This window comes from Phalacrocorax aristotelis, chromosome 3 (assembly GCF_949628215.1).
Source record: "Phalacrocorax aristotelis chromosome 3, bGulAri2.1, whole genome shotgun sequence".
Lineage (NCBI taxonomy): Eukaryota > Metazoa > Chordata > Aves > Suliformes > Phalacrocoracidae > Phalacrocorax > Phalacrocorax aristotelis.
Window position 1 is genome coordinate 62778272 of NC_134278.1, and position 23044 is coordinate 62801315.

General features: G+C 39.4%; 1 protein-coding gene across 10 annotated transcripts in view; it reads left to right on the forward strand.

Annotated features, from left to right (window-relative positions):
- EYA4 (EYA transcriptional coactivator and phosphatase 4) overlaps nt 1-23044 on the forward strand; it is a 155478-nt gene that overhangs the window by 77063 nt on the left and 55371 nt on the right. For all 10 annotated transcript variants that reach the window (XM_075087667.1, XM_075087666.1, XM_075087669.1 and 7 more), the window contains exon 3: nt 5075-5124. In XM_075087667.1, coding sequence (XP_074943768.1) covers nt 5075-5124 — 50 coding nt within the window. The remainder of the gene's footprint in view (nt 1-5074; nt 5125-23044) is intronic.

Consider the following 23044-nt stretch of genomic DNA (forward strand, 5'->3'; position numbering starts at 1 on the left):
CTGCTTCCTCCAGACCCAAAGCGTTGCAGGTGCCACTCAGCCCAACTGCACGCCTGCCAATCTGGGAGGGATGCTCAAGGCCATATTTGATGAGGGAGCTCAGCAGGTTGGTTGCCAGAATAATTTACTGCTGATGTTGCAAGATTTTTCAGCTGTGCTTATTGTAAGTGTTAGAAGGGATTTCTCACCTGGGTTGCATTATGAGTTTAGTACCATGAGTGTGTACATGAGAACGCCTCATAGAGCAGGACCGGTTCATGGTTTAACATCTAGTGCAAGAAGTCCAATAAAATCATGTTAAAAGCATGTTAATGTTGCAAAGGAAAACATCAGAAGCAAGGAAATGCCAGAATTAATATGGCCTGTGGAAATCCTGTCTCTTTTGCATTATGGTGCAGCTCTTATTACATGACACACTAGGCTTTCCAGGGGATGTCTCCTTTTTTCAGTGAATGTGTAGTTAGATTTTTCTTTTTAGATTCCTCAGCCTATACTTGTTAAACATGAAGCATCCAATGTCCATACTTAATGTAAAATCATTTCTCATATACACTAAATTAAGAACTTCAACATTTAATAAATGCATCTCTTTTTCACAGTGCCCTCATAGTATCAGACACTTAAAACAGTGTTCATGTTTGAAACCTGCTGGACTAAGGCAGAGATGAAGGCAGAAATTTCGTAAAATAATGACTCTATTTTCCCCGATTTGAGGTAAATCAGACCTTCATTTTTCTGGATAAGCGTAACATTTATATAGCAACTTGTAAGTTCAAAGTATAGTTTCCCAGCTTGGATCATTCATTAGATCTGCAGTGCAGCTGGTGTAGCAGAACTAGCCTGTTACTCTGGGCAGACTGGTCACTAGAGAGTTTCACAGATATCTGATGAATAGTGTGTTTATGGTGTTAGTCCCAAATCTAATTAGAGGAAAGAAGAGCAAACTGTGCTGTCCTGTCCTGTCCCAGACAGCCCTAGTACTCTTCCACTGTCCACACCCCACTGCTGCATCTGCCACATATTTTTTTGCCTGGTTTCTGCCCTCCTCTAATTTTGCCCCCTGCAGATCCCATTCCTCTTTCGTCCCTTGGTTTCCATTCCCTCTCCCTGTTCCTGTTTTTTCCTCTGTTACTCCCTGTATTTGAGACTACAGGGTTTTTCTGTTTCAGGGTACTGCCTGGGTACCTACACGTCAGGAGGTGGGACCGACAGAGCAAAGAGGGACAGTTTTGCTAATGTCAGTCCCTTTCCTGATGTCACGGGGGCTCCTGGCACTCAGGAGAAGTAATCCTAAGTCTTACTCAGCGCCAGCATCTTTGAGACGGAGAGTATTCAATGCAGATAGGGTCTTCACAAATTCAGAAGCCAGACTACAACAGGAGTCCTCTCATGGTGTGGAAACAGGGCTCCTGGAGGGTTATAAACGGCAGCAAACTTGGGCACCATTTCACATGGAAGATGATTCCTGGGTACCAGTACACCTTGGACTTGCCCCACTGCCAGTTTTGGGATTCTGCCTCCAAACTTGCAGGTGCTGAAGCTACTCAGTAGCATAGCGGCATGGCTTTTAAAATATGAACATAACAGCAGTTTCTCAAAAATTTGGATTTAAGGATTTTTAGCTGAAACATTTCAAACATTTTGTAGCAGGCAACCAAGGTAGGAGATTTCAGTGCAGCTTGGAAAAATTCAAAAACAACTGAAACTGGTGTCTTACCGCTCTTTTGAATGATTCTCAACATGCATAAAACTAAAATGGTGAGAAAACCTGTGTAAACAGAAAAAAAAAAAAGGAAAACAGAGAGGATTAAAGAAAAAGGTTCTTTTTACAACATTTAACACATGAGAATGTAAATAAAGGTGGTGTTAGTGAAAGTTAACTATTTTGAAAACAGTCAGCAAGGCAGATTAAGAGGAAAAACAGGGCAGCTGAAGACAAAGGAAATTATATTTAGTCTTTGATCAAAAGTTTTCACAGTGATTTTCTGTTCACCTTCAAAGGTGGGGTAATTTTATGAATAACAAAACGTGTTTTGCTACTTGAGCAGCCCTAAAAAGAAATGGTGTTTATTCCATATGGTGACTTGAAAGAAAATCACATGCTTGTTCCGCCTTTAAGAAACATTTTTATTTATGAAATGTTTTCTCTCAAAGAGGGACCCTAAAGATGCACAATGAAGTTTACATTTAGCCTCAGAGAAAAAGGCAAGTCTATACTACGTGCTTATGCTGCACGTTTCCTCAGAGAATGATCATTGACTAACTGCATCATCCATATACCAAATTGAAAACCTGAAATATTCTTATTTTTAAAAATATTTTGTTTTCACTGCAATATTCTTGAATACAAAATACTCACCCTTTTTTTTCCCCCCAAGTTTGTTTCATCTCACAGGAGTTGAGTCTTTTTGATACAATCAGTCTGTGGCTTTTCTGCTACTCCCCTTTAAGGTATACCAAATTCTATTTTTTTTTTATGTCCACCACACAGAACATAATTTTTCAGTCATTTCAGTTGCTTGGTAATGTTGGTCAGAGCAAAAGCAAAATGCAGTAGTAACGTGAGCAGGGGTAGGACAACCTGTCTGTGAGTACCCAGCTATTGCTTCACTGAGAGAAGAAGCACTTCTCATCTCTGCCCAGGAAAACCAGGGCTCTTAATATATTGTGTATGTTAAAAGTGCTCACATAGCATTAGTGTATGTTTGAATTCTCTTCGGGCTTCTGTAGTAATTGCCCACCAAAGGACCTGCCATCACTTTGCAAAATCTGGGTGTTGGGATGTGCTGGGTGACTGTCAGACTCCGCAGCAACTGGTTAAAGTCACTGGTTGAACTTTCCTGACCTGGGGGGTGAGATTTGAGCCCTACTGCAAATGTGGCAGAGAGTGCTACTGGTGGCAACTACACGAACGGCAAAGGAATTGGAAAGGAATGTATAAATGCCAGTAAGTTTAACAGCAAGGAGATAGCAAAAACAGCCTGGAAGTGAGAATATCCTAAAGGGACAAAGTAAAAGGAGCTTTACTGAGATTTAAATAAGTTAGATGCATTTAGATTTTTAATTCGTTTCAATTACATTACAGTCTTATATTTAATGTTTTTATATAATTATATAGTTCTAAATGCATTATATTTTTAATTATTGTAAATGATACTTTATATGTAAAGTTAAAAGATTCTTTTTCTGGCCAAGTCCCTCTGCAACTCGGTTGAGGCGATATGCGTCTGAAAATACACACTTCCTTTCAAGGAAGGGCTGTTTCAATTCCAGTGTCTTTGAATGATTTTGAATTTATTTTTTAATGGTTGCCTCTGATGTTGACACTCAGTACACTAATTTGAATATTTCTCTTTGTATATTAATGCACACTGCAGGCATTTTTCTCGATCATGTGCTTATATCTCAAATATTTTACTGTATTTCAGATCTAACGTTACTTTAATAGGAACGTAGTGAACATAAAACTATAGCAATGATGTTTGCATCTGAAAGTTTATGAGATAGTGCCTGTGAGTTTTGGGTTGACATGAGCCTTTGCTGTCTTTCATGCTGAGCCGCTGTGCCCTCGCCTGTCTCTGATACACCGCGACCAGCAAGTGCATGGAGTAGCACAGCAGGAACAGTGGAGAAACAATCCAAGAGGAGGAAAATCAGTGGTGAAGAAACTGAATAACTGGATAGGTTGAAAAAAGTTCTGTAGTAAAAATCAAGCAGAACGTCATATTTAGAAGAGCCATTGCATTTGCTACTTTTTTAGTGTTTCAGATAACACCTGTGGCAATAATAAAGACAGTTTTAAGTTATCGTCATGGGGAAATTGTCATTATTGCTACTGAAAACTGATTTCTAGGAGTAACCATGTATGCAACCATGTTGTTTTTTAAGTATTTAGAATGAAAATGAAGAATAAAAATGACCATCTATAGAACCATGCTTGTATTCAGACATTTATGAGTGATGTTGCATGGCATTTGGTTGAGGTATTTAGGAAAAATACTTAGCATTAGTCTAATCCTTTTTCTGTTGGAGTTGGTGAGTATTTGCCAATGACTTCAATAGAATTGAGTCACAGTCACAATTTTTTTTCTCTCAAATGCTTTTAAAGTAGAAAAAAAGTATAGAAGAATCTCTTGATGCAAGGTTTTCCTGAAAACTGTCATTGAACACTTGCTCGTTGTAATGGGAATGCTCTTTATTTGTGTCAATTACATCAAGTGAGTCTGAGTGACTGTGATGTTTCTAGATGGCTTTAAAAATTGAGTTTTGAAACCTCCCACACAGCCCTGGATTCTGCATTAGCACACAAGTGAGCAAAATGTTTTTTTCCTCTGCTGAAAGTACCAGAAATTTAGATTACCAGAAGGTACAATTAAATTTTTGCAGGAAATCCTGAAGATCCCAAGGAGATACCTAGTCTGCAAGAGAACAGTCTTCTATTTTTATTTGAAAGAGATGGATTTTTTTGACCTTTAATTAGCTAACAGCAATGTATTGCAGTGATTAGTATCGAAGTTGAAATACCTTTTATGCAGTTGCGTATTGCAAATATGTGTAGAAATGGTGTATGTGTTCTTTGATGCATTAGGAAAATACAGTTAACATACAGTTAGCAGATTCACAAAATGAAAATTAATGTATGAATTATTTAGTTAATGCTGTGCTTTGCCCCAGAGTCTGGTGTTTATTATTGTGCGCTTTAGCAGGAAACAGAAGCAGTATCAGTTGGGAAAATATTTCTTTACTGAGCTGAGAACAGTATGGCTTTCTCGTTTCGAAGTGGGGAACCTGGCTCTTTGGTTTCTTTGTTCCTAGTTAGACTACTCCCAAGCTATTTTAGCCGAACATTTTACATACTAATGGAGCCTGGGGAAGTGCAGTTGGCAGCTGTTCATGGGATAATAATGAAACACACTGTTTAGTACTGCATACTGCTGCTGTAAAATGCGGGAAGTATTTTATAGCGATCATGGTGAGCAGAGCTGGATCCACTTTAGGCGCTCTAAGTGCGTGAACCGTGAGCGAGGAAGTTGTGTTTCACGTGAGAGTAACTGGCACTCATTTGCTTTTGCAGGTAAAGAAACCGTGTACGGAGTCAGATGGTTCAGAGCCACAGAATCCCAGGTACAGTAGCGGGGGGCAAAGACCGACTGACCGCAGCATGGTGGCGGGATGCAAGGCGGAGCTGTGCTGCGGCTGCATAGCATCAGAGCGCCAGAGACCTGTTTTGCAAAGAGTGAATGGTCGGATCAGTTTTAATGGTTTTTACTCCAGAAGAGTTTTCTCCCCTTTCCTAGTTAAAGACACAGGCTAGCATCTAGGTGGTCAAGTTTAGATGGTGCCGTAACACTGAGTTGTCATCCTCAATTTAAAAAAATATTCCCATTAAATAGTGTAGGGAAATGTGTGTAAACAAATGTCACATTCTTTATTTGTCCTTTTTCTGCATACCTGAGTCTTGAAGTTTACTGATAATGTAGTTTATTTGGGAAAATTCACCTTTATCAGAACTTCTTTGTTTCACTTTTACAAAACATGGCACTGCGTTCCTAAGTTGGGAAGAGGCCAAACATTCTTTGTAAAGAAACTTTTTCATTTAGTCTTTGCTAATTTCATGTACATGGAAAATGGGTTTCATTTCCATGTTTTGCACATATGTGTATGTGTAGCTTTCAGCAGGTGACATAGTGATTGTTTAGATGTGCCATCAAGTTCCTGTTGATTAGTGAGCTGTTGAGCAACAGTGGATGACTTTCTTCAAGTTCTGTGGCTTGAAGGGTTTTTGTCTTTCTCTTGCTCCTGTTTAGACCTGTTCCAGTTTCAGAAAAACTCAGAAGCTTTAACTAGGAGGGGAGAGCCACAAAACAAACCTGACGTCACACTAATATTGTGATTAAAACTCAGAAAAGTGAAGCAATTCAAGGTTTGCCCCCAAATCCCATCCTTAACTATGTCTTTGTGCTACTGTTGCAGCAGGATCCTCTGGGGGTCACCTGTGATATCCAAGACTAATATAATCCATGCGGCTTGAGCTGTGCTGTGCACCATCTGAATTTCTTTGATTAGCTTTCCATGTCAGTTATTAATCCTTTCATTTAGTTTAGTAAGAACTGAATGTATGTAAGGGAATACAAAATTTAATGTCCAAACACGCTTCCAGTGAAGTCAGTAGCAGTTTTGCCCTGGACTTCAGCGGAGGCATGTTTTGCCCTACAGCCCTTGTTTAATAACTTCTGAATGAAAAATGTATCTGCTGTGCTGCTACTTTGGATTAAAATTTATTATAAAGGTCAAGCTCTTTCCAAGTACTTTGACAGCACGGAGAATCCCAGCTTAGCAAAACACTTGTGCATGTGCACAGTTTTAAGTGTCTTGCTTGTCCAAACGAGACCTTTACATCTCAAGTCTTTAAAAATTATCAAGTCCATAGTCTGATGTAGTTTCATCAGACTATGATATTGCAACAAACCTGAGGACCCAGAATACGACGTGCTATCATTACCTCTGCACATCAGGAAATTGCTTATGAGCTGTAGATAAATTCTTCATACCAAGTCTGAGGAACAGGATACTTTTCTTCTCCCCGGTGCAAAAGGAACCCGTGTTACAAATAGTCAATCTGGAGGCGAAGCCTGGTAGTTTCCTTTTTTAAAGGTGCATTTTCAAACAAAAATGCTTTTCATTTTGAGCTCCGCAGCCTCAGTTTGAGGATATATCAGATACAGTTGGGATTAATGTTCCTGGCCTGAGTGTGTGCAGTGCTGTGTATACAGCCTGAAGCAGGTTTTTTTGGTCAGATATCAATTTGCGATGCGACTTTGGTCTTGCAGGGGAGTGTCTGACAGACCTTTGGCCGGAGCGGCGCTAGAGGGCACCGCGCGGCACACAAAACTTTAAAGCCTGGAGCAAGGTAATTCTTCTCTAAACAAGGCTTAAGTGAAAACATTGCACATAAAATGAAACATCAGCATAAAAATGAATGCTGGAGACACACAGCCTTACAGAATAGCTCCTGGCTTGGGACCTAAGGCCAATATCATTCATTTATTTAGCTAGCTTTATAGTCTGTTGGTTTTGGATTTGAAACTATTATAATAAATGCAGATGGAAAGTGTTTTTACAGTAGGGAAGTAATTAAATTGGGTGTGGGAACTTTGTCAGGAGAATTCTTGGAGTGACATGTGTGTATCAGCAGATTCTTTGTCTTGCTTGGCCTTAGTTTGTCTTCTAGAAAGAAACATTCAGACTGCAGATGTGACTAGTAAATTTTTTAAGGGAATTTACTAACCTATGCAGCATATCAAAAAAGCTTTCCAGAAGTATCCAGCTATACATGCAGTAAAAATCAACCGTTGCCAGAATTTATTTATAGAAAATGGCTGCGATCTTGACAGACGGGTAAACTGCACAGATGGAGAGGGAAGTGTAGATAAGAATTGAAATTGTAGATAGGTGCATTGTAAACACAAACGGAAGCATGAATGACTCTTCAGTATCTCTTGTCGCAAATTTTGATTCACAAATGACTTTGTCTTACAAATTCTGTCTAAGTTCCCTGGGAGTTATTTTGCCAAATCCCTGTGAACTGGTTGTGGATACTTTTATCCCCAGATGTTTAGGTAGTATACCTAATCATGGTGGTATTGTGGCTGTATCAATATTAAGGCATTACTTCTTCATGATTTTGTAATAAAAATCAAATTCACCCTGCAACTCTGGATAGCCATCCAGTCATGCAAAATGCTTAGAGCTTTCTGGAGCTGCTGGTGTGTGAGACAGAGGCAATAAATGGTTGGGACTTGCCAACCATTGTACTACAGGTCTGGATGAGACAGGAGTAACATGCATGGGTGACAACTGTGACATGCTGGCCCTGTATCAAATTCACTAGCAAGTTTAGGAAGAGAAGTTCCTGTTTTCAGAGCCTATAAACATACATTGCTCTTAATTGTCTTATATCATGGGTATACTCTAACATGGTACTAATTCTGAGTATGCTGAATGGCTGGTACATTAAATTTAATGTCATACAAGAATCACTGAAATCTAGTGCCCTGCATGAAAGTTAACTTGTTTGCAGTTCTTAATGAGCTCCCTTTTCACAGAGATAATTAAAACAGCCATTTTAATTCTAATAAGGGAGCATTTTGTTGCCCTAGAACTTCTAAGCTACACTCACAGCCTCATACCCCAAGACCTTGCTGCAGAAACGAGTTAAATACTAGAATGTGTATGATTCTGAAGTCTGGAAAAATGATAAATACTGAGTCCCAGACTCCTGCTCACACTCAACTACAACAAGTTCAGTTTGGCCACACACCCCAGGGCAGCATCTTTCTTTAAGACAACAGAACTGCTTGACGAACACATCTTTGCTACCTCCAAATCCTCCTTCCCTTCCCACCAGTCCTGCCAGAGATTCCACTGTAAGACTAAAGTCACATCAGGTGTTGAGATCTGACAAAAAATGCTGGGTTTTCTGGGCTATAAAATGAAATAGGGAGGAGAGAAATGAGGGGAGGGAGAGGAAGTCCCTGCAAACGGAAGTTTAGCAGGGTCTTCTGCTGCTTCCTCAAAGTCCACTGATGACAGGAAAAAAATTCATGCTTTTTTACTCTCTGTAGAGGATAGGAGGCTACAGAAGAATGAGGGGATTTTTCTGACAGCTAGACACAGTTTCTTTTTGTCTTGGAAGAGTAAAGGAACATGACCATATATTTGGTATACTTTCCCTCTTCCAACCATGATCTTTATATTGTGAAGATATCTGTGGCGAAAAAAGGGAGAACTTGAACAAATAGTTTTGTAAGTTTATGATGAAAGTTAGCTGACAAATTAACTCGTGAAAATACATGGTGTCAAAAAGGCATTGTTTTTGTATTCACAGAAGGGCAATGGATCTTTGTATTGTTAAGTTAAAGCTAAGCCCTATGGGGTGAGAAGCCCTCCATTCTTGTTGCATAATTTGTGCTGCAAACCTGTGGATCCAATATCTCAAGCTATATTAATTCTTCCTGTCTTGTCTTTTCCTTTATATGCTTTTTTTTTTAATTTCTACAAGTGAAAGAAAGGGAAAAGAAGCCACTCTTAAGCAATTGCTCCATTTTAAAACTTTATTAGATGCTATAAGAGTGTAATGAGAGGCTTTATAGCTATTGTGTTAGTACCAGCTAGACAAAGTTTCTTCCTATATATTACTGAACTACAAATTCACTGATGATGATCACTGGTAAATGTTGAATCATATGCACAGACACAGTTGCCAGATAAACAGGCTGTCCAAAAAAGCACAGAGGGATTGTTTTATGTGTTTAAAAAAGGTCTCCAATATTTCAATTTAATATGGGTTTCAGTGAGGGTCTTAGTGTAGATTGCAGCTGTTCATCAGATAATTGCTCTTCTGTTCTTCCACACCCACAATTCTTAACAGTGTACCCACATAGTAAGATTTAAAAGGTATGAATTCCTGTTTCTGTTTCTTCATCATAAAAGTCTCTCTTAAAACCTCTGAATGAGAAATAGGCTTTCACATTTTCTCACTGGTCTCATTTTGATACCTACTCATGGGTTTTCATTGGTCAGGATATCTAGAGTGCATGTACACATCCAGAGACAACTACTGTCATTAATGCATTCACAAGTAAATAGATGGTATTGAATGCCAGTGAGAGCTACAGCAGTTTTCACATTCAGTTCACCGGACCAAGGTTTGTTTCCTCTGCCATTTAGGGGCACTCTTGTGAATACGATGTACACTATACCTACTGTATTTGACCTACACTAATACTGCCTGAGTGCATTACTGAACAGTGTTTCCATGGGCATCCATATATTTAACAAAAATTAAAAGGAAAATAATGTGTGTCCTCTGCACCTTATTCTGAACAACCAGATCATCAAAAGAGTTTCGTTCTCACCAGTTTGGACTGTGTAAAACACACTTGAGATTTCTCTTTCACTGACCAGTTTCCTCAACAAGACCATCACAATCTTATCTCAGGATGATGACAACGATGGTTGATTCTTTCAGTCAGGTATTGGCTTTATTTTAGTACCATATAATTGTCTATATTTACCAGATCTAACACTGTAACTCCTCAACCCAAATCCAAGCTTTACAGGCATTTGCAGGTTCTGTGATGAAGCTGTCATGCCTTTCCAAAACCTATTTGAACACAGTTCACCCTCTGCATACCCATTCTTAGGAGAGTGAGACCATCAATACCTTCTCATTCATTTGAAGTTCAAGAGATGAACAACAAATGTTTATTGTTACATGGTAAAAATTTACAACTGAGTTGCCAAGCAAGAAAAGCCAGCAATAGCTATGGAAAATGTCATTATAGTTTCAGCAATTGTAATAGAAAAAATAAATATTGGTTGTACAGTAAAAATGGGCAAGCTCAGACTACCAATCTTTCATATGTGTTGTTTAGCCACATTATGCTCCCTCATTTTCTTCTCATCCATGTCTTAAAAGTTTTTTTAGAAGGTGTTTGTTGTCTGTGAACCATATGTAGCTTATCTTAGCTAGAGGGTAATTGAAATGCTTTTCTGAATAAGGAGTAGTGTGGCTCCACTGTATTTCACACAGAATAATCTGTAGATCATGACACAATAAATGGGCTTCATTTGAGGAAATGAGATATTGAGAGGACTCTGATTTAGACTCTGAAGGTGAGATTCATCCTGAAGTAGATGTGTAAGGTAGGCACTTCCAAGATGCCATTTATCTGATCTTCTTTCTGTTGACTGTGAAGACAGCTTACTGTACCCCTCTTCTGAGCAACCATGCAAACCCACCAGCAACCACCCTCTGTACTGCTAATTTATTACAAGAAGACCAGCTAGATACGCATTATGAGCAAAGGCAATGAAAGCATTTATTTTGATTTTACAGATTCTGCTTTTCTGCAAAACTGTTCAGTTCCCGAAGGGAAAACCTGCATTAAGAAAATTATTCTTTAGCCAGGAAAAAACACTTTGTGACTAGCTACTAGTATTTCTTGTGTTTGGGGCAAACAGCAACACAAATTTGCTATGAAAACACAGAATAAATAAAGTTGAAAAATCAAAGATTGCTGCAAATAATTTGGGAACTGGAAGAAAAAATCCAGTGAACAGGAGTGATAGTATATGTCTGTCAGAATATAGCATTCACGTCAGTGAGGCCACTACAGTTATAAACACTTCACCTAAGAGAAATGTTTGGCAGGATCAAGTCCAGGCTTCTCAGTCAAGACAGTGGCTGGCAAAAAAGTATCACAATTTTCCAATTTTAAAATAACTACGTTGTGGAATAAGATCTCTCATAAAGGCTACATTCTGGGACACACAGGCTTAGCTTGCAGTCAGGATAATGTTTTATACAAATCTGTTACTTATTAAAGGGTTGGTGCACGTATTTAGTCTGCATGCCACTTAGGTGGTTTGAGTTAATCAAAAATATAGTTAGTGAGATGACTATGCAGATACATGTAACTGAATGGCATACAGCATCCATGACAATTGCACAGCAGTTGCTACGAGAAGCATGTTGCTTTGCTATGTACATTGTCTTTTCAGGCATGTAGTTTTCAGGCAGTGTCTTTCCTATTTTTAGAGCAGTCTGTGTGGTATCTCTCTGCCTGCCGTACACTGCTGTTCTTATTCATTAACTTTAGAAATTCAGTCTTCTCATTACCCGAAGTCTATTGAAACTGGTCACTGTCTGCCCATTGGTTTTTGTTGGCTCTAGATCAAGCCCCCAAAGAGTTCTAAATATATATTTGATATGTTTACAGAAATTACAATAATCTATTTAGAGTGCAAACACATGGTAACTGATGACATCACAGGGAAGTATCTGAGTGGTTTATATTAACAGATCCCTGTGGCTTTAACAATAAAATTAATGTATTTTTTATATTTTAGGTATGTTGCAAATTCCTGGCTTTTGTGTTTTTTTGTAAAAATCAGGCATAAAATATTTTCTATTATATTCAGCATACTTTTTCTGGGTGATCCCATGCCAGATCATGTCAGTGTTAAGAACTCCGTTAACCTGAATCAGTGGTGGGTCAGACTTCGGAATAAATGAAAGCAACAAAACCCAAGGTTTGAAGACTTTCTGGAAATCTGTATCACCTTATTGAAAAAAAATATAAACAAGATATTAACAGAAATATTGATAGAAGTAATTTGGACATTTTGGGGTAACCCTTAAGTGCAAGTATGTAGTCTTTCTCTCTAACATCACATACTATGAAAGATAAGAGCTTTCTAGTATGGATTTGTGCTACTGGAATGCAAGAATCAACCACCAGTAATGATTTAAAACCTATTTTAAAAATAGAAAAAAACCTAATACATCTGGAAATGAGATGAAGATCTCTGAGAAAGACAGAAACATGCTATTCTAAGAGGTCTGAGTTTATTGTTAACTGTTAGTAGGAATATGTCCTGTTTATGAGATAGAGGAGATAATACAAAATCCTGTGCAAGTGCAAGCTGCAATGAGCTAATTTAAATTTAAAGGATTTATTTTATTTGATGCCCCCTTAGAAGTGTGCTGTCATTCCTGTTTGTTAAGGTGTATTTTGAAAACGTTTAAAATCCTACTGAATAATGGCTAGAACCATCTACTCTTAAAATATTTCATGACTGCTTATTTTTTTCCCAGTTTTCACTCAAGAAATACACAAATGTATATTACAAAGTAGTTGGTATGTTATATGAATTTATTCATCAGATATGACCTTATGTCTTACATATCTTAAGTAAATCTCCTAAACATTAGCCTGTTATGAAAGCCATTCCATTTGGTACAAGTATTACATATTTCTTGGAGTGAGGATTTGAACCAAAGTATCCTGTAACCAGCACACATAAATCTAGTCCCTTTTGCTGTCCAGGACTGATCTGTGAGTAAATTTTCCATCATCTTGAGTAATTCCTAGCTTACATGCTGCTATTGTATGAACAATGGTGGTGACTCCCAGGATATTGCTGTGTCTGCATCTGTTTTAAACTCTTCTCATCGTTCTTTCTTCCATATACGCTTCTTCAGGGAAAAGAGTTGTTTTTATGTGAATGTTTGTGGTTAGTTGTGAGGAGGACAGGAATCACCCTAAATATTTGTATAATTAATAATTTTGACATAATTGTGACATCCAAAGTGCATTGTGATTTTTGAGCCTGCTCAAGAGTGCAAGTTATTTAGGTGACCCCAGCCATGGAACCACCCTCACGTATGCTGAACTACTGTTACCTGTATTCTGCCATCATAGGCAACGGGTTGGTGAGTCCCCTTCAACCAAAATGCATGTTAGTGCTCTTTATAAGGTCTGGGAAAAGCTGGCAAAAATGAGGCTCTAGAGCCATGTGAACAGCTAAGTATTAATGGCAGTTAAGAACCAAGAAAAACGCCAAAAGTAAAAACAGATAAGGGACTACTGAAGAACTAAAAAGAAGGCGATAAAAATTTCAAAAATTTCATATATAAGAAGCACACTAAAACCAACTTGTTCATAGTAATAGCTTTAAACCAGGAACGGCAACCTATAAACAAAAATGTACACAGACAATTAAACATGAATATTATAACCAAAGATTCTTGGAAACACATTGAAATAATTGATGTAATCCAGTAGTCATCATTTCAGAACAACTTCTTACCAGCACAGGTACAGCAGTGTGTGGTGCAGTTCTTTCATCGGTATCTCCAACCCACTTTATCATCCCTTTTATACAGGGTTGCTGTTGCACAGCATAACTTGGGCAACTACGGCAGCTGTTTTTACACCAGGCAGGAATGATAAGGATATATGTTCTACTGCCTTTACTACTGGATAAATAGGTGCAACAATGTCACATATATGCTGATGGCAGCAGTTAAATGCAATTTTGAGTCCATTTGTGAGGCTATTGTCACTCTTCCCCCATCCACTTTCTCTAGCTGGAGCTGCAGGTGTATGGGGGGAGCAGGACTGCAGCCATCCCAGGAGCTTATCATGCACCTGGTTGTTACTCATCTGTTTTGGACAGAAAAGATACAAGGGTGGGTGAACGGGCCAGCATCCTCCCCTCTGCCTGTGACGCAGCTTGTTTCTGTCAGATCATGGTGTGGGCCCTGGTAGCCCAACACACAGCCTGAGCTATAACCAGTTGCATAGATAGATGGTATTTAAGTTCACTTTTATGTGTGTTCTTCCTGCTGCTTTACAGAGCAGCCAGCATTCGCTAGCTCGTTGCGAAGTGCCCTTGGATTGCCCACAGTTCCAAGGTGTCAGTCTGGCAGTCGCTGGCCTGGCTGAAACTAATTTCTCTGTAAAGTGAGTATATTGCTGCTCTGCGAAGTGGGTTGGCAAGGTCCAAGTGATTGGCCTTTAAAAGATGAGCATTGACTCTCAGAGCGAGCATTCATTATATATCCCTCTCTGTTCTTCCTCCCTACCCACCCCCACATTTTGACTAGTTTATACTGAATCTGTTGATCTCCTAAGTCACGGTACTTTTTTGTATAGCTGGTCTTCTTGAATTTCAAAGAGAGGGAAAAGGAGTGCATGTATTTCTATATTAAATAATAGAGTAGTCAGAATTTAACATTTTTGAACCGTCAGGAATGTCTTGGGATAGGGTAAAATAGTATTTGTGAGTGAAAGAAGATAACCTAAGATTACACCTGCAAGTATTTTTACTTAATCCAGTAGTTTCTTAGAGCCTTCTCTTAAAATTGAACTGCATTTTGAGCCATAAAATGACAGTGTTGGTTCTTGAAGTGCAGCACATGCAGACACAATGAGAAGGAGCTCCGTTTCTTTCTTTCCCCTCATTCTATTTTTTGCTCTGTCATATCACATTACAGCAGTACACAGGAGAACTAATTCAGACTCTGTTTTGGCTTCTTTGACCTCTTAAGTACTCCAAATATATTTTTCCATTGGTGAGTCTGAATAGTAAAAGTATTTGGTTCCACCTACTTTGCACTTCAAATCCGGTAGAATAGAGTCCTAGAAGAATGCAGACATTAAAAAAATTGGCCATTTACATCCAAATCCCCTATTCTAAGATTGGTACAGGTTGCTTTTTAAAGGAATCACTTTTTTCGTCAAATATTTTTAAGTGTAAATTCTTGGTTAGATATTTCACAGCCTGTTCAGACACATTTTACATACCATCAGTCAGTCTATGTACTTGGTAAGCATTTAACTAGTATGCTGTGCTAGTATTTAACATGCCAAAAATCACCTCTTTGCGGTCCTACCAGATCCTGATCAGTTGATCCTGGCTAGTTGTTTTCTTTCTGTTTTCTAATATCTGCATCTTCCACAGGTTACACACGTGTGTTAAAACTGTTATACTTTTAATATTTCAGACTTGGTCTCCTCTCTTTATGTTAAGGTAGCATTATCAGAGAGTGATTCTGTGCTTCAGCTCTTCTCTATGCACAGCTTAGTCTGAGCACCCGTCATCGTTGTCGTCTTCTGGGAACAGAAGTCAGAGGATCCAGATGACAAGTACGGAAAGAGACTCCTCCATAAGCAGCATCTGGCTCTGGCAGATTTGTCAAGCACTTCTGCTAATGGGTTTGGATTTGCCCAGGGGTCTTTTATGTGGTTACATTGCAGATGGTCTGTCTGTTCTATCTTCTCCTTTTGAATGCTTTTATTTAAAAAAAAAAAAAAAAAAAAGGCAAAAAACTTTCATCTGATCCTCAGAATTTACACTCCTTTCCAGCTGATAAGGTTCTTTATGGGTCTCATAAGATTCCTGTGCAGGCTTCTTTCTGTTAGAAATCGCAAAGCTTTCCATATATCCAAACGTGTGTCTTGAGTTTTGTTGGCAAATCTGGACTTAGGTCTCCAGTTTAGCTGCCAAGTGATATAATTTAGTGTGATCTGAGTCCGTATTATTGTCAAATTTCTTTGGGAATTACTTTATGTCATTTGTAGAGCAGAGGTAACTTTACCTCCCCTTGAAGCATGAAATATACTTGCCTTCCACTAGCCGTCCACCTTTGAAAACCAAAGTTCAAATCTGGATTTGTTTAAATGTGAAAATGAGTATGATGGTCTCAATCTAATTCATAGGGGATTCTTGTCTGCCATTTAAGAGAGGCCCAGGACTGAAGCGGCAAGTCTGTGGGAAGGTATGTTTGGCAGATCTATGGAGAAAGGCATACACAGTGCCCAAATAAATAAAGCAATTCCACGGATCGACTTCTTAGCAGAATTCTTTATTGTGTGGTGTGAGTGCAGAAGAGGGCAGAGAGGGAGAGCACCCCGTTTTGTGAATTTCATTTTAGTTCTGTTTCAATTTACAACTGAATCTCCGTCACTTTAATTTTTAAGGGGTTTTGGAATTTTATTTGCTTTTCAGTGTAGAAGTAATTGGCAGGTGACTAGACATAAGATCATGTTTTATTCCTATGTTATTTCAGGTTTATGTCTTATTTTCCTTCTAATTATGTATATTAAATTAAACAGAAAAAAAAACCTGTGCTGTCAAAGATGCAGTGCTTTTCGTTACTTTCTCAAAATAGTACTAGAGAAGGATATTCACCCCCCTTAGCATTTCACTATTACACCATATTTCACAACAGAAATATTTTAAAATTTCCTGAGAAAAAATATAATTGAATTATAAAAAGCAATCAAGTTGTTATTAACATCCCTTTAGTGCCCTGTCTCGCAAACCAGGTTTGCTAGGGAACCAGTGCTAAATGCAGTAAAGTTACAGTCTGAAGTCTGCAATATAGATGTGGGTGAACTTAAAAACCAACTCTTTAGGGTTTGTTTCCCCCTGCCATGCTTTTTCCTCAGGACGTTGACAGAAGTGGAGATTTAATGATTTCTAAAGGCTAGGCGGTCTGTCAGAAGTCATAGCGAGGTCAAACCATTTGGCGTAAGCCGGGCTTTTAGCAGAGGGAGCTATAAAGGACAGTTTCCACCAGAGCGGCTGGTTTCCAGTGCTGCCATGTGTGTGCGGGAGGCAGCGAGGGGCTGGAGCCGTGGCTCTGCCCGTGCCCCGCTCCCGCGTCTCTGCCCAGGCAGGCTGGTATCCCCCCACTGTGGCTGGGGTGTCGGCACGCAGGCTAAGCTGGAACTGGAGGTGTTGCAGATTTGCAGCTGGTACCTGCCCTTTCTCAAGGCTCAAGGGGATAATTCAGGGGTGAATTGTGCCCTAGAGTCCTCAGAAACACCTATTTATTGACTCTTAGAAAAATCACCTACTTCACCCCAAATTAAAAAGGTACATAAAAACCGTGTGTATGCTTTAAGTCTCAAATTATAAAATGACTTGGGGAAATCAAACAGCGAAGCAAAATGAAAGGTAATAATTTGATGTCAATTGTAAAGTTGGCCAGCATGAGTACATTTATCAGGACACCGTTCTCTCTCTTGTTCAGGATAATAGAAATTGTTTTGAATGTATTTAGTTATTAAAAGTAAATGCAATAACCCCCCTGTTCTTTCAGGTGTACAGGTAACAAGGTCTCCTGGACAAAACGAAAGGGATGTGTGCAACACACATAATGTACCTTGCCATGCAGAATGGTTATGCCCAGCTACACTATTACTTAACAGGAATGGTCAGATGCTGAAGCAGTTAAAGCATCAGGCAGAACGTTGCATATATTTTTTTTTTATATTCTAAACCTAGCTCGTTGTTGTGACTGCGATTAGAGAACAGAAATAATTGCTTTTGACACAAACTGTTTTGGAGCCAAACATAATGTGCTCCACATGAGGTAAACTACAGAATATTTGTCTTGGGAGCCAAGGTAAAGATTAAGTTTAACTTTTAAGGGAAACTTCACTGTTAAAAGAGAGATGCGTTAATGTTTCCCATGTTAAGACTGCTTGCCAGTAACTCTGTATTTTATATTTACAAAAAAACAAAACAAAACAAAACCCCCAAACCCAGAAGATTCAGAATGTTTGCATTAAAACGTGACGTTTGAATGGAGCATGAAAACTACAAGTTTTTGGCAACTCCTGTGTTCTGCCCAGTCTGTCATCATAACTCATTCTTTCTGGAGATGGATTAAGTTCTTGCAGGCCCCTGTACTGGTGGCTAAAGAAATTACATTGAAATGAGGTATGATCACTCTAATACAGCACACCTGAAGGAGTTTCTTTTCCCTTGGGCAATCCCTGACGAAGAAGAACCACTTTTCAATAACTAGTTTGAAATTTAACAGGCATTTCAATTCAGGGTAAGTCAGACACAACCCACCCTCTGTTGGTATGAAAATGTGAATTCATACTTACATCATGCAGTCCAGGCTCCACTGAAGCCAACAGAAAAATTACCAGCCTTTCATCCTTGATCTCCCAATTTTCAATTTGCTTAAATATTATCTTACATTAATAAAGTTGTGATATTATATTGCAATTAATAATGTTATTACTATATTGGAATTAATGAATGCAGATGTGGACCAGGCACCAATATCTGGACCCAGGTATCCCAGCTCTCCCATCTCCACTGGTGGTGGTGTTTATGTGGCAGGTCAAGGCAATGAGGTACCTTCCCCCTTGCTGAAAGTGTACCTCCAGCTACTGCCAAGACAAGCCCAGAATGAAGGGTACATGAGAGGGGCATCAGATGTAAATGGAAGAGCTATCCCATCGCAAAAGCAGGTCTCCAGCACCCTAGGAAAGCGCATGAGGAATTACATCGCTTTCTTTCCAAGAAAAAGTAGTTTGAAACTATCATAGTGATGAAGTTATCCCTAGAAAATCCTCTTTCTCATGTGTGAGTGAGTACCAGCGATTTGGAGGAACTCCTGTGCTTTGATGCTTCTGTCCATCTCAGCCTGCAGTTAATGTGGTTTGGAAGAGGGTATTTCATCTCATTAAAGAGCGAAGGTGCCAGAGCAGCCCCATACTCATTGTCCCTAGGACATCAGGGCTTCAAACAGCCCTTCCAAAACTTCTCTCGTCATTCCACTTAAAATCAGACTGTCGTGCCACAAGGAACACTGCCTTGTGTTTTCACAGAATCACAGAATCACAGGTTGGAAGGGACCTCAGGGATCATCTAGTCCAACCTTTCTAGGAAGATATTTTGAAATTCTGTGCAGTAAGCCATGTGGCTTCAAAGGTTATGTCTTACAAAGGAGAGGTTAGCAACAGGCTAGTAATTCTCAGAGCTGATCATCTCCACATTCCTCTGTATATATGAGAAATGTTCATTGTTGCTCAAATTAGACTTAAAAACACAAAAGAAAGACTTAGTGAGATTCTCCGTTCATTGGGTTTGTTACCTGTTCCTTACCTCCGACCAAGTCACCTGTCAGAGAAGCAGAAAGGACTCTCAGACTCCCAGCAGAGATTTCAGACGGGACTCTGAACGGTTCTGCGGAACTTGTGGCATAGGAGGGAAGGCCACAGGCTTGCTGTTTGCGTTTCAGCCGTCTCCACAGAAGTGTTTGTTATTTGTTTATGACACAGCTCATCATGTTGTAAGAACCACAGAATTTGCAAGTGCCGATCACATCTGGAAGTGATCAGAAGTGGAAATGGGAACTGTTGGGTGAACTGCTCTTTGAAAATGTGGCCCTGTGATCCAAAGCCTTGCATTTAGATCTTACGTATCTGTAAACTGGTAGTCTGTATTTCATGTAAGTTGGATACTTGACAGCTCCCCATGGAACCGCAGTGTCATTATCGCTTTTGATTTATTTAAATACTCACATAATGACTTCAAAACCTACTTTAGTCACCTTTTTTTAAGTAGCGGGTTAAACATGAGTTTAACCTCCTGTGTACCTTTACGTATTTTCTGTTCACACCGGGACTAGGAACCGCATAATGCAGCCTGCGGACTGCGTGGCCAAGCTTGTAGCAGCGTGTGAAACATGCCCTTGCCTGAGCCCGAGCTGTGGCAAGAGGTGATTGCTGCTGTTGAGGCTGTGTGAGGCATGGGTTTGGTGCGTGCCAGCTGGTGCTCGGGCACACTCCGGTACAGTCCTGCTTCACGATGGGCCAGACTGTATGTGGACTAAGAGAACTGAGCTCACTACCGTTCTCTCTGCTATTCCCTCAGTCCCTGCTCCTTGCCACATATTAGTTTAGATGTTCTCTGTCTGGCTCTCAGAGTGATTTTCTCCAACCAGCTGCCTTTTTCTTTGAGAAGACAGGAAATATCTGTTCAGACACCACATTACCTCTTTCCAGATACTTCCTCCAGTGCCTCGAGCATAGACTCTGAGCTAAAAATCGTATCACACCAAACCTGTGGCTGTCACATTCGTGCAGCCCAGAAAAGAGATCTCAAAGGCTGGGATCCAGCTAGCCGGAAGTTATCGTTTTGTGTTGCTTTGCTTTTTGTGTGTGCATCAGTTTATTACATCAGAATATAATAGTTTCCTGTATAAAACCATCATTTGCCTTTGTCAAAGCAAACCAATCCCAAACTGCAGGTTGGGGAGGTGAGGTGGAAGGGGAGCTATACAGAAAAAAAGGCTTCCTGTTGCCTACCTTTTCAGTGACAGCCTGTCTGTTTTGCTAGTGTAGACCTGTGTTTTATAACTGAAGAAATGTGAGCATAGAAAGGGTGAGCTGGAATTTTATACTGAGGTAAATAATAAGTTCCCCTCCCCGTCCCCACCTTGTCCTGATTTGTATCTATTCATTTTGATACTTGTTGGCTTTGGACTACACGTCCAACAGGAGAATCCAGAAAAGGTTCCTAGAAATTATTGTGTGTTTTATCTACAAGTGTGGAAATCCAAATAAATTTTACATTGCCTTTTAATTGTGTCAGGGAAATGACATTCATTCCCAATAAAAGTCAGAAAGCAGTGAGAAAATAACAATGTGAATTTGTGGCCAACTGAACTGCACTAGAATAGAGAGTTTTCTGTGGTTTTCTGGAAACCACATTAAATGACATTAAACTGAAATAAAATGTCTCAGTCAATCAGAAACCAGGGAAACCATACAGTTACTGACTTTTAAGCAAATAATAGCTTTCAGCAATTATACAGCATGACAATCCAAGCCTTCTAAATTTATTGCTGTGTTGAGTCATCACCAGAGCAAACCCAACCTTTTCACCTTCACTTTATTCCTCAGGCAGGAAAAGAAATCGTCAATTTTTCTTTTCCAACAAAAATAAACTTGAATTTGTAAGCAATTATTTTTCACAGTTTTTAGTCATATTTTCTTACAAGACCCACGAAGAAGAAATCCATATATCCTTTTCAGTAAAGCAATATCTGCTTATAACTATAACAATAGCTGTATGCAAGATTAACAAAAGCTGTGGCCTTCTGTGCCTGTTCATGTGGTGAGAAAAGAGGGAGGCATCAATTTAATGAAGACCAAAAATGTCTTCACACGTTGTTGTCAGGAAGCACAAAGAATCTCAAGGTGGCACAGGGTCAAAAAGAGAGAGTGATAGCAGAGGTTTAACTGGGGAAGTGGGAAGGGGGGTTAGGGAAGAAGCTGCAGTGCTGTTAAAAGAAACGTCCTTTTTCTCTAGCTGTGAACGGCATAAGGAGGCACACTGCGCTGCTGGCCTTTGTCACCGAACCTGCTTGCCCCCGTTATCAGCCAAGCCTTCTGCACCAAGTGCATCCTGAGCACTGACACTGGCTGCCTGACAGACAGCTCCTGTAAAGTAATACTGTCTGCATGAGGGTTTTTTCTCCTGGAATTAGATCTTGAATAGCCAAGAGAAAGACAACAGGCATGAGAGCAAAACTGAGATACAGTCACAACCAGTGCCACTTTATGTCCCAAAGGATCGCCTAAGGAGTCCCGTCCTCTGCAAGATAAGCAGTATTGTTGAGATCTAAAAAGCTATTTAACAAAATCATGCAGTCTTGAGTGTTTCTCAAATTGTTGTTTTGTACTGGAAGGATCCTCTCCACAGTGCGGTATTGCAATCCCTGGGTAGAAGCTGTTTTCCTCTGAGCTTGAACTCATGCACTGGAAAGCTGCGTGATGATATTCAGGCTTGTAATTAATCCTCCATATTCATAAGGACTCTACCGCAGTCCTTATTGTACAGTTCTACAAAGGTGAACTTCATTATATTTTTATTGTTTATCAACTGTCTGGTATTTATAAACATGGCAGAAAACTCTAATGTTGCAATTCTTCATTTCGCTAAGGCTTCCTCCCTGTGATACCCTCTATCTGACATCGGTTGTAGATTGACGAAGGAGAAATAATTTTATTTAATATCAATGTGGCATTAGTTTTGCTTCTTTCTGTTATATTTTTTAATGTGAAAGTTGACACCCTACCTACAAAACCATGAGAAATAGAAATTACGTAGCTAGAATCCACCTTCTCAAAAATGGTGGCCAAAAGTTTAGTACTTGTTTTCTAGATTGTTAAAAAAAAGTAATAATATAAAATTCTGAAGAGCATTTGCTGGTTTTATCCTTATACCATGACATTTTTTACTGCTTCTTAGCACTGTATCAGATCACTTTACAAGTTAGGAAATGAGGCCTCAAGGAGAGTAGAAAGGAGGTCTTGCTAGTGTCCAGCAGTATTATTTGTTTTTAACTCTCTGGCGGGCTCCCAGAATTTGCATGGAGGAGGGGCATGCTTTTGCGAGATTGTGCCTAGAATAGCAAAAGATTTGCTATTTTGGCCATCTATTAAGCTTGAGAAGATACACAGCAGGGGTTGATGAGCCTGGGAAAATGAGAGACAGTCGTCTCAATGGAGCAAATTTATCTCATCCGTTTTGCAGTTTCTTCATTATCTTTTACAGTGGGGAAAAAAAAGTGCCGTGCACAGCGTAAAAGCACCTGGAGAAGAAAACATTATTAACCTGTATTTCAGGGTTAGTGTAATGGTTGGGAATGTTACTCATTTGAGGAGTGCTCTTAGGCTGTGTGTTGTGTTACATTATTTGCGGAAGTCTTTGGTGGAAAGATGTTGGAAAGGTTTTTATTGTGTGTGTGTATATTTAGCACCAAAGGGTTATTAAAAGTTTGCATGTAGCTGTGTGCTAGTGTACATATATTTGTATGCATGTGTGTATTCCCTTGAAACCTGTCCATCATCCGGAGTCCCTCTCTCTCCACCTTCTT